The 12,422-nt window shown below is 38.6% G+C and overlaps 1 protein-coding gene across 3 annotated transcripts in view; it reads left to right on the plus strand.

The window, feature by feature from the left end:
• PDE1A (phosphodiesterase 1A) overlaps positions 1–12,422 on the plus strand; it is a 189,072-nt gene that overhangs the window by 156,430 nt on the left and 20,220 nt on the right. For all 3 annotated transcript variants that reach the window (XM_058189323.1, XM_058189316.1, XM_058189333.1), the window contains exons 8-11: positions 831–956; positions 8,241–8,342; positions 8,471–8,591; positions 10,660–10,741. In XM_058189323.1, coding sequence (XP_058045306.1) covers positions 831–956; positions 8,241–8,342; positions 8,471–8,591; positions 10,660–10,741 — 431 coding nt within the window. The remainder of the gene's footprint in view (positions 1–830; positions 957–8,240; positions 8,343–8,470; positions 8,592–10,659; positions 10,742–12,422) is intronic.

Consider the following 12,422-nt stretch of genomic DNA (forward strand, 5'->3'; position numbering starts at 1 on the left):
CCCCATGTTTCTAAATCCTGAAGCTGCATCATTTTGGACAAAATTAAGGGATGATATTTTGAGTGCTTTTCTGGCTATTTAGTATTCTGCAACTTCTCTCTCTCTCTCTCTCTCTCCCTCTCTCTCTCTCTCTCCCTCCCTCCCTCTCTCTTTCTCCTTTCCTGCCTCCCTTCCTCCCTCTCTCTTATACATAAAATATATAAAACTCTCCCTCTCTCTCTCTCCTCCCCCTCCCTCCCTCCCTCTCTCCCTTCCTTCCTCCCTCCCTCCGTCCCCTCCCCTCTCTTCTATATATAAAATATATAAAACTAAACAAGAATCAGAAAAAAAGAAAGGGACAGAGAGAAGGAGCAGATATGACAGAATCCTTCATTTGCCAGGAAATAATGTACATGAGAGAATTCTATTACTCCTTTGAAGGAATAATACAATCACTTTCATTATATCATCTCTGTTTATTTCATGTTTGGAATTTGGACCATACGTTTACAAAGCATCTAATTTTTAACACTTCTACTGCCTGTGATATTATGGACCTGCAAAGTAGAATCAATCTCATGTTCTTATCAGGTTGAGATGGTCCTATTCACCTATGTATTTGAATGAAAATGGAAGAAAGAAATACCATTTTGCCACCTACCATAATAGCTTCATTATAATATAGAAGCCCTACAGACACCAGAGTTTGTAGTCTCACATCTCACATTGGGAAAAGTTTTCATTTGGTTTCATTTCAACCAGCCATATCTCCACTTAACTAAGAGAACAGATGGATAAAACCATAGTCAGGTTGTGAACTTCTGGCTTATTAGTTCCCTCTCTGTATTTAGGTCAGACGTTGCTATTCTGTACAATGATCGCTCTGTCCTTGAAAACCACCATGTTAGTGCTGCTTATAAGATTATGCAGGAAGAGGAAATGAATATTCTGGTGAATCTAACAAAAGATGAATGGAGGTAAGATTGATATCCTGATTAAGAACATCATTCATTCATCATTCATAACACTCAGAAATCTAGTGCTTATTGACTGACTGCTATGTCTTTATCAAAGCATGGTATTATATCTTCTAATGTTGATGTTCTGCATCATGTGGTTTTTAAACCCCTATCAATGCTGTTTTTCAATAAATGAGTTATTCAGATGAGGTGAGAGCCAATCAAATCATATTCAGTATTGCCTGGGATATAGTATTGGTTTGGTGAATTTTGCCATTGTGGAAAGCTACTCTGTCTGGTTACCCAACATGGGCTGAAGAGGAGGTCAAGCCATCACAATCGACTCTCTCAAAATCCCAATATGATCTCAGATTTGCTTTGCTTTGGTTTGATTAGACAGAGACATGGAATTCAATATCCAAACCTGTGACAATGGTGGTCAGTGACTTTGGGCCAGTGAGAAGCACTAATATCATGGTTTCAATACATTGGAGTAACAACTTCATTTTCAGGAAGAAAACTGACACTCAGTAATTAAGCACTGTGGGTAAAACATTATCAGGGACTCTTATTTTTTTTAAAAAATATTTTTTATTAAGCTTTTAACTTTTAAAAACAAAATGAAGAAAAATACAACTGTTGTGTCTGCGCCCCTCGAGCCGGGCCCCCTGCCAGAAAGTGACTCAGAAAGTGACACAGAAGGGCCATCAGGACTTACCTCTGGAGCACCGGCTTCCCTGGCTCAGCTCCAGGAGCCAGAGGCAGGCCAGGTGGAGGAGATAACGAGGCCTCCGTCCCCTGACTCTTTCCCCCCCCAGGCCACGCCTCCAGACCCGGCTGATGGCAATCAGGCCTGGCTGGACCCTAGGTTTCATAGGCAGGAGAGGCAGGAACAACAGAAGCAGGGGTGGGGCAGGCCTAGAAAGGGCTGAATCATGGAGCCACACCCCACAGGATATAAAAGCAGCAAGGGCTGCTATACCACTTCATGGCAAGCAAATCAACTGCTTAGAGGGAGAATTAGAGCTGAAGTCCTGTTTGTTCCTGGTTTCCTGGCTGACTCATTGGCATCAAGAGAGATAACAGAAACACTTGGCAGACGCTCGCTAGTTTGCTGCCAGAGCTGATAGTTGCCGGCTAATTAAGTCATCGCTCGTGTCTCCCGGACTGCAGAGGGGGACAGATCAATAACAACAACAACAAAAAACCCATTAAAAACACATAACAGACATAACGTTACATATTTTACAGCTTGCCGTATTGGCAATGATATATATATTCTCTGTTCTTATTTACTCATTTCTCTACATACTTATATTTACATTGATTTCTATTTACCAATCCAATAGTTTATACTTCCTAATTTTAACTTAGTTAGATTAACTTTCCAATTTATAATTTTGATTTCTTTTTTCTAACCAATCATATAATTTATTCCACACTTTGTAATATTTCGACTCTTCCCTTTCCTTTATTTCTAGCGTCATCTTGTCCATTTCTGCATACTGTAAGATTTTTCGGATTATTATTTTCTCTTCTGGAACATTATTTTGTTTCCATCCATATGCTACAGCGATCCTTGCTGCCGTTAATATATGAAGTATTAAATATTGCAAAGATTTGTCCATTTTTGGGTTAATTATTCCCAATAGATAGAATTATAGGGACTCTATTATGAAACACATTTGAGGTCACTGGAAGCTGTGGTAGTTGTACAGTAATACCAAGGTTTTCCAATTTTAAACTATGAACCAGACGCATCCTAATGAATTGGGCATTGTAGTAAGAGAATTAGTCTAGGGAAACTAGACTTGTAGGAGTCAAGTTAGTCTACTGTGACAAAAAAAAATTGGGAATCTGGTAGCACCTTTCCCAACTAATTAATTTCATTATTATCATTTTTTAAAATAGATATTTATTAAAATAAATTAATAAAAATAGTTAATCAAAAAAGTTGCTACTAGGTTCCTGATTTTGATAGCAGCTTTTAGGACTAGTACTTTTTTACTTTTTCTCTTTCAAGTTCTACTGCCTGAATTTTAGTTTTACTAAGGTGGTGTCCTTGGGCTAGTAACACACACTCTCTGTCTCTCAGCCCTAGAAAGAAGAAGGCAAGGACAAACTACTTCCCAAAACTTGCCAAAATAACTCCAGGGACTTGTCCGGGTAGTTGCCAGAAGTCAACAATGATTAAAATGGACCTAAATAAAACTCCTTACTTTTAAGTCATAAGCCTTCATATGCTCATGCCCACTTCATCAGATACATAACATGGCTTGATTGAGGTGGAATTATGATACATAGAGAGGGAAAGAGCAAGAGCAAGAAGAAAGCAAGGTAGCGAAGGTTTAGTTAGAACATTTATTTATTTATTCATTCATTCATTCATTCATTCATTCATTCAAATTTACTATAGCTGCCCAACTCCTATGGACTTTGGATGGTGTATGAAATCTAAAATGTAATCCAGACAAACATCATCTTTCCTGAAATGGCCATTAATTTGCTTCTTAGGAGCTCATAAAGTGACATAACCCTGACAACTACCTCCATGTTATTTCTCCCTCCTACCAGCAGTATCATCCACTGCTTCAACAGGGGCAGGATAATGGATTTTCAGATGGACTTAACTGAATCTGGCTAACTACTCATCTATCAAACACTGGCTGACATATATTGCCTTTATTGTAACTTTTCTTGGAAAAAATAGCTTAGAATTCTTTATAAAGTTCCTTCTAAATCTCTCTGAGATTTAGAATTAAATGTAAAAATAATTCATGGGTGGTAACTGTACTGCAGCTACTTAAGCTTGCATTACATTTATCAGTCTTTCTAGATTATCATGAATAAAGGCGAATGAATATACATGTCCCAGGATAATGTTGCAGGATCCAATCTGGGTCGGTCATCAGGACCAGAGGTTTAGTTTTCTGAGCTTTAAAACTTTTCTCTCACTCTTTCTGGAATGTGTTGGAGAAGTTGCAACTAAATGAACATATACCACCCTCTTTGTATCAATAGTTATTCTTTTTGCTTGGAAGTTTTTAATAAAACTGAAAAAAAAATACACAATATTTCAATTAATGCTAATGTGACAAACAGGTAAAATGATGACACACAAGACAGTCATTATTTTATCATAACTGTTATCTGCTAGGTTTACTTCAGATGCAGAGGGAACATTCCCATCCAGGTACACCCCAGAATAACAGACAAATAAATCCATTGCATCCAAAGATGCCTGGATGAAGCATTTTTAAAATGACATTAATTTTACTTTATTTGCACCAATTTAAATTATTTACATAACGAGATCATGCATTTCATCTTTGATAATGCAATGTATGTAAATAATGCAAATGAAATCATTTATGCATAATTCATGTAAATCTGTCATTACATAAATGATATAAATAATTACAGGGAAGGAAGTTTGCATTTAAAGAATGCTCAGGAAGGACAGAACCTCCTCCTCCCAAACAGCCAATTAAATCAAGGTTTTACTGTGTATCTTTCTTTGAATCAATGGTATCTAAAGTATAGGAAATAGTTTTGGCTGAAAATTTAAAACGGTAGATGAGAAAGTAAGACACTTTAAAAATGGATGTTTATTCACATTTAATGTCCATGTTTTAGTTATATCAACAAAACAATTCCTAGTAGATTATCCATGTCTGCACAAATATCTTTTCCATCTCTTTTTATTCTGCCAGATTAAATATATATATATATATTCCCAGAAGTTTATATCATGAAATCTAAACAGAATTAAAACAGAATTTAAAACAGTAATAGAAATAATAAATATGGATGTTTAAAATTGGATATTTATCCTTAAGATAACAAATGGATGTATAAGTGCATTTTTTTTCTTTTTCTTTGGCATCTGTCTTCTGATGAGTTTGTCATTACACTGTGGTTAAATGTGAGTTTAAAACATTGGGGAAAGAAAATTGATTTGATTTTCCTATGAAAAATGCATTTTTCTGTAAATAATTCATTTTAAGCACACTTTTCTGCCAACAGCTGCACACAATCTGCACAAAGCTGCACAGTCTGAAAAATGATGACATTTGATCCCATGTATTTATATGACAACTGCGAATTAGTTCAGTTCATTGAAAAAGGCAGAGCCAGAGAAATGCTCCAGCATCCCCAATGAATGTCATGGCGTGTTCAACTGCAGCCTCCCGTTATAGCTAACTGCAATTCCTCAGGGTACAAACAGAAGATCATCTGCAAAAAAAAAAAATTGCATTTAGCGTAGAAGAAGATAGAGATTGTAAATGGAATGTTTGGATTAAGAGAAATTATTTTGTAACAATATTCCAAAGGATTTCATTGCATCCTATCCTCCATTGCAACACCCCTCTCTCTCATGCCTAGTCGCACACGCCAAAACTTCAACCGTAAGTTACTGTAGCTGCACACAGTCATTTAGGAATAGCAATCTATTTGATTCACTATTTTGTTTTTAACATTGATTCAGAAGTCTATCGGTTTTCCAGCAGAGAGCTTCCTTAAAAACTCCCAGTTTAACCGTGCTTAGATGCCATCGTGAATGAAAAGGTTGTTTTTGTGCTGACCTTATTCAAGCGGGGATTTTAAAAACAGAAAATCACAGGAGTAATGGGTACAACTGAGATTTTTAGACGGGGAATGAGAATTCAGGCAGCTCTGACTCAAAAGAGCATATCCATGACATGATTCTTTTTTGCAAGAGATGCTAGAATATGTTGATATGCTGTCTTATCTTGTCTAACACACACCACCACTACTATTAGCAACAACAATTACAGGCAAGCGGGAGAGGACAACCCTTTGAGCTTTTTCCTAGAGATTTGTGGCTGGAAGTAGAGGTATTATCCATTGCCAGATCTCATTTACCAATGCTTAGAATACCTTTACTTTAGAATAACTTTATTGTCACTTTAAACGTACACTAATCAACATACGTTAAAATCAGTGACAAAATCCAGTTTTTTTTACTACCGGTTCTGTGGGCATCGCTTGGTGGGTGTGGTGTGGCTTGATGGGCGTGGCTTGGTGGGCATGGCAGGGGAAGGATCTTGCAAAATCTCCATTCCCGCCCCATTCCAGGGGAAGGATACTGCAAAATCGCCATTCCCTCCTCACTCCTGGAGGAAGGGTATTACAAAATCTCCATTCCCACCCCATTCTGGGGCCAACTAGAGGTGGTATTTGCCAGTTCTCCGAACTGCACAAAATTTCTGCTACCGGGTCTCCGAACTGCACAAAATTTCCACTACCGGTTCTCCAGAACCTGTCAGAACCTGCTGATTTCACCCCTGGTTAAAATGAAATTTTGTTGCATATAGCTCTCAAAGGGTCATCACTTCCAATATACATTACATAAACATGACAAAAATATTATGCTTATACCCACATACCCACATATATTATACAACACAGAGAGTGGTAGGATTCAAACATTTTTACTGCCAGTTCTGTGGGCATGGCTCAGAGGATGTGGCTTGGTGGGTGTGTCAGAAGAAGGATACTGTAAAATCTCCATTCCTACCCCACTCCAGGGGAAGGTTACTGCAAAATCCCCATTTTCTGCCAATCAGCTGGGACTCAGGAGGCAGAGAATAGATGGGGGTGGGGCCAGTCAGAGGTGGCATTTACCAGTTCTCTGAAATACTCAAAATTTCCTCTACTGGATCTCCAGAACTGGTCAGAACCTGCTGAATACCACCTCTGGACACAGAGAAACAACACAGTCTAGTTTGAATGTATACATGTACATGGCGAGAAAAACAAATCTTGCAAGTTTACCAGATGGATGGCATAGGGAATAAAGCTGTTACCGAATCTGGTAATCCTGCTTTGAAACCTCCTCCAAATGCTATTTGGTTACATTGCACTTCCTTTCCCTCTCAAAAAATATAGAAAAAAATGACCTTGGGAAAATATTCCTGAATATCCATGGTCCTACAAAATTCTAAAATCAAACCACTTCGTATTACTTACTGACCAGCTCAGGAATTCACATATCCAAGATAGCATGAGCTAGTATAAAATTACTCAAAACTTATTGTCATAAAGCAAATGTACCTTGGACATTTAATTGAAAGGAAGTTGCCCGTTACTAATCAATGACAGATGCTACAGCACATGCTTCCTCGTTTTCATAGAAAATATTTCCTTTCCAAAATATGATTGACAAATCAAGGTGTTTGGGGAAGATTGTCGCACACAGAGTACCATATAAACACATTTCTATCACAAATTTGGTTGCTGTACTCTTTCATCCATTGCCTCCACCACCTTAGAGAGATCTTCTCCAACAGGGAGCCCTTTACGGTAGGACAGTGGTCCCCAAGCTTTCCGACTTGGTGGACCAGTGGGGGGAGGAGAGGGGATTGTTCCGTGCAAGGGGCAGGTGCACATACTCACAAGTGCATCTCCGTTTGCACAAATGGCAGGCATGTGCTCCCACCACTTGCACAAATCAGCTTCACACACCAGCCCACCTACCTGCCACTTGCACAGCCATGGCCTGGGGGGTTGGGGATCCCTGCATTACGGTATCTTTTGGAAGGGGACACTTTCTCTAATTACATCTTTTAACGTAGATCTGGATATTTTCTGTCTGAGTGTGGTGATGTTATTGTGGCCTAAACTTTGAGGTCCATTCTCCTTCATTTAGAGGGAAGGTGGGATTTTTAGCATTATAAATGATTCCTCTGTTAAGTCCTTAACATGCTTAATTACTTTTCTTTTTGCTGGAAATTTAACAGAACCAATTTCAGGCCACCAAAATGGGCTGGACATGGACTGGGAGGCACAGACTGACCATTTCTGACCTGTTGGTTGCTTCTGTCTATATTATCCAGTGAGATGTTTAGATAATGATGGCAGAATTATAACCATGTGCAAATCTGCTCATGGTGGAAAAGAAAGAAATCCAACCCCCATTGTATCTAAATCTCTGGTCACGATTTTGAAAAGACTTGTAGTAAAATATAGCTATGTACACTGAGAGCATATTTTTTATGTACACTGAGAGCATATGCACCAAGACAAATTCCTTGTGTGTCCAATCACACTTGGCCAATAAAATTCTATTCTATTCTAAAATATAGCTAATAGTAATATTAAAGTTATGTTTTTAAAGCTGTCTAACACGAAATTGCAGGTTATTGTTCATAGTTTCAAGTAATTTTACCTCTTTTCTAATGTTGTTTTTGCTTCTGAGAAACAAATGAGTCAGTGCAGTATAATCCACGTCCCTAAGTACAAAATTAATGCCACTGTAATCACTTTGATTGCCCACAGAGAACTGCGCAACCTGGTTATTGAGATGGTTTTATCTACTGATATGTCTGGGCATTTCCAGCAAATCAAGACAATGAGGCACACTCTTCAGCAAACAGAAGGGTAAGTGGCATTCCTTCATCCTTCCTTCTGTAGCTGCAGAAGGCTCAGTAGTTTAAATGGCGTCCTCAGTCTGGAGCAAGGCTTACCTTTGAAGAGAGATAACGAGAAAAATGTCTTTCAATGGACAGGATAGACAAAGCCCGAGCCATGGCCTTGATCCTCCATGCTGCTGACATCAGCCATCCATCAAAATTGTGGGTTCTGCACTACCGATGGACAAAGGCCCTGATGGAAGAATTTTTTCGACAGGTACTTCTCTCCAATGTATTTATAAACATTTCACAAGCCATGGCAGATAGCACTAGCACTTAGACTTATATACCGCTTCATAGTTCTTTACAGGACTCTCTAAGTGGTTTACAGAGGCAATACATTGCCCCCAACAGTCTGGCTCTTCATTTTACCAACTTCAGAAAGATGGAAGGCTGAGTCAACCTTAAGATGATCAGGATCGAACTACTTTCTGTCGGCAGAGTTAGCCTGCAATACTGCATTTTCACCACAGCTCCACCACTGTTCTTAAGACTCAATAAGTGTTGAAAGCGCGCTGGTTAGGATCAGGCATTTCATCCATTTTATTTCTTAACTGTTTTTACTCCAATCTTTTAATAGCCAATTAAAAATGTAAGCAATGTTCTATATAACATTGACCTAAATTATTGAAATCGTGACAAAAGAACAAAATTCAGAAGCAAACAACAGTTCAAACCTGGACATTCAGTGTGAAAGAGTCCTTTCCCCAGCATCTGAAAGTTGATATTTGAGGATCAGGAAGGCAGGGGAGCTTCTATGATTGAAAAGACCATCTCCCACTCATCTCCCATGTGATGATAGATAACTGGAGAAGGCTTTGCAAGGATGCATGAAGAAAAATACAATCCTTTGAACTGTGTTGTGAAGCAGTTGTACTCACACTCAGATTCTAAGAAATGGGTGGGATTTTTGGAGGTGCCAAAATAAACCCTTTAGACAATTTGTTTGTCCCAAAGTAATCAAACTAAACCCTTCCTTTTATTTTGGGATGGTGCATGTTATTTTTATAATCCAGCACAGTGAGGTTTCAAGAGGCGCAGATATAGCAATCGTTATAAAACAGGAATTAATATCGCGCATACATGTCACCTTTTCCATTCCCTTGTGCACTAGGTTTAATATTTAATCATAGTTTCCTTCAGGCAAAATTCCCAATTAAATGCAAAATTATTGTTTAATTTAGCTTTCTGCAATTCCCAGAATGTCCAAGCAGCATAAAATTTGGAAGACACCAAGTTTGGAATTTAGTCAAATATTAAATTCCAGTTGGTTAAACTATGACTGGAAATATAAATCAAACTGTCATTTTAAAACATGGTAACCAAACAGTCAGGACATCACTGTTAATAGAAAACAGATTTTTAAAATTTATTTTTATTGCTTTTCGGATAATAACAGAAAAAGAAAAGAAGCAAAACACTAAAATAATGCAAATACATACACTCTCAGATAAATAGGACATAAAAAGTAGGAAAAAAACAACAGAAAAAAGAAACTAAGTATAATGCTTCATTATGACAGTTAACAGTTACAATTCTGTATATACTTATTGAATGTAAATATTATTCAAGTATGTAAACATTTATTTCTAATCCATTTATATAGCTATCATTCTTCTCCTATACTATACATTGTATATACTATACTTTGTACAATGAGTACCTTATTTCATTACGCTTGCCCATACCAAGTCTACTTTATAAACAATCTGCGCAAATATAATCAATCCATTGAACAAGTGGAGCCATATATTTATCTTTCCAATGCTGTAATATCAATCCTTTGGCCATCGTAAGGGCGCAGAGAATCCATTTACCTTGTCCAGAAGTTGATAGAACACAAACAACAACAACAACAACAAAAAGTCTCGGTTGACATATGGAAGAGAGTGTGTTAAAGTGTGTTAACCATGAGTCTTCGGAGAAGGGCTATAAATGTAAATAAAGGGATATAAATGTAAATAAAAAATAAAAATTTTTTAAAAAGGACATATAGCCTCAGATGCTGAGTAATCAAAAGGTTCCGTCACTCACTAAGATGCAGCTTAAGAGTGCTAGTGCAAGCAGTGAGAAAGGGACAGGCTTACTTGCCCTTACTTACTTATTTACTTACTTACTTACTTTACTTAGGGTTGTATTGGCAGGTGTTTGGTTTTTAAATACTTAGGAACATATGTACATAGTTGTAATGAAAGTAATGTTCACGCTTACTTTCACTTTGACTTTACTTTGACTTACTTTCAATTCTATGTTGAGAATCGTATGTTTTCTTCCCCCAACTTTAGGGAGACAAAGAGGCAGAGCTGGGGCTACCATTCTCTCCTCTCTGTGACCGGAAATCCACCATGGTAGCACAGTCCCAAATAGGTAAGGGCTGGTTTCTTAAATTAAAAAAAAAAAAGTCTTACAATGAAAGAAAGAAATGCTTGACAAAGCAGAATGGCTCTGAGTCAGCCTCCAACTATTTTTCAATATGCATTACTCATGGAGAATAGCATCACTGGAAGCATTAGACAGAGGATTCATAGAGTTTTTAAACTAGTGTTTTGGAATCACCGCATGTGTTCTCAATTCTTGGCACCACTGCCAAGGGGTGCGGCTGTCGGTGCTGCATGCCGCGAGGTGAGTCAGTGGAAGACATCCCCCCATAATAAGACCTGGTGTCTTTTTTGGTGGCAAAAAAAATATAAGACCAGGTTTTATTTTCGGGGAAACATGGTACTATTGAATATCTACATGAAGCTATTGGATGTGATTGTTGGGATCACTGGTATGCTGATGATACCCAACTGGATGTCTTGATCCTGGCTGAGTGATGCTGTTGAAATGCTATGCAGGCGCTTGAAAGCTGTCTGGATGGGAAGGAGCAGGTTGAGACCTAGTTGCTGGAAGACAGCATGGCTCTGAGTTCAAAGGATAGCTATTTCCAGGGAGATACTATCATTACTTTAAACAGGGTTGCATTCCTCCAGATTTGCAGTTTGGAAGTCTTCTTAGATTTACAATTCCTGCTTGAACAGCTGACAGATGTAGCCAAGAGGGTCTTCGCTCAGTTCCATCTATTCCTGAGATGACAGGCATTACTCACTGTCACTCATGCCTTTGTCACCGCTTGATTGATGACTATTGTAATGCGGTTGATGTAGGGCTGTTTTTGAAAAAGCATTTGGGAGCTATAGCTATAGCTAGTCCAGAATGGAGCCGCCTGAGGTGGGTACTCCCTGAGGGGCTCATGTAACACTTTTAGTCCAAGAACTGAGCTATTTCCACTTGGTGCGCAGGTGCAATTCAAGGTGCTATTTGTCCCTTTAAATCCCTTCAGGGTTGGAGGCATGCGTATTTGCTGAACCATCTTCTCTCAATAAGACCCAACTTGATTTACTATGCTTCTGTCAGAACTACAAGATTAGCAAGGTCATAAACAGTGGCGGGTTTCACTTACCTTTGCTACCGGTTCACCCGCATGCGCAGAGAGTATTTGATGATGTCCGGGTGGGTGGGCGGAGCCTCCCGCTACCGCTGCTACCGGTTCACCCGAACTGGAGCGAACTGGTAGCAACCCGCCACTGGTCATGAAACAAAAGAAGCAAAGATTTCATTTTTAAAAAAAAATATTGTAGGTATTTTAGCATCATCTTGAAAGCTTGTCGAAGTTTTTCTCTACCATATCTTATGCCAAAGAAAATCAAGGCAGGGCCCTTTTAAGTTTCTTTCTCATGTTTTCCTCCTTCTCATGACTGAGAAATCTTTTCTCATCTCTGTGTTGCCCTCTCACGACAGACTCCGTTCTTTCATATTTTTCTCTCAATTTGAACTTGTCATCTTTTAGAGCCAAAGAAACATGACTTTCAAACTGCTACTTCCTCCTCTGGAACAGCATACTCCCAGTGTGCAGACTGACTCTTCCCTCTCCTGGCTTTTCAGAAGCTGGTGGAAACCTGGTCATTCCATTGAATCAAGCAAACTGGATTGTTGTCATGGCTTTTTCCTGGAGAGGGGCATTTCTATACTATGGTTAATGCTTTTAGTCATGAGAGCCACTGGCATA

This window comes from Ahaetulla prasina, chromosome 1, assembly GCF_028640845.1.
Source record: "Ahaetulla prasina isolate Xishuangbanna chromosome 1, ASM2864084v1, whole genome shotgun sequence".
In the NCBI taxonomy this organism is placed as follows: Eukaryota; Metazoa; Chordata; class Lepidosauria; order Squamata; family Colubridae; genus Ahaetulla; species Ahaetulla prasina.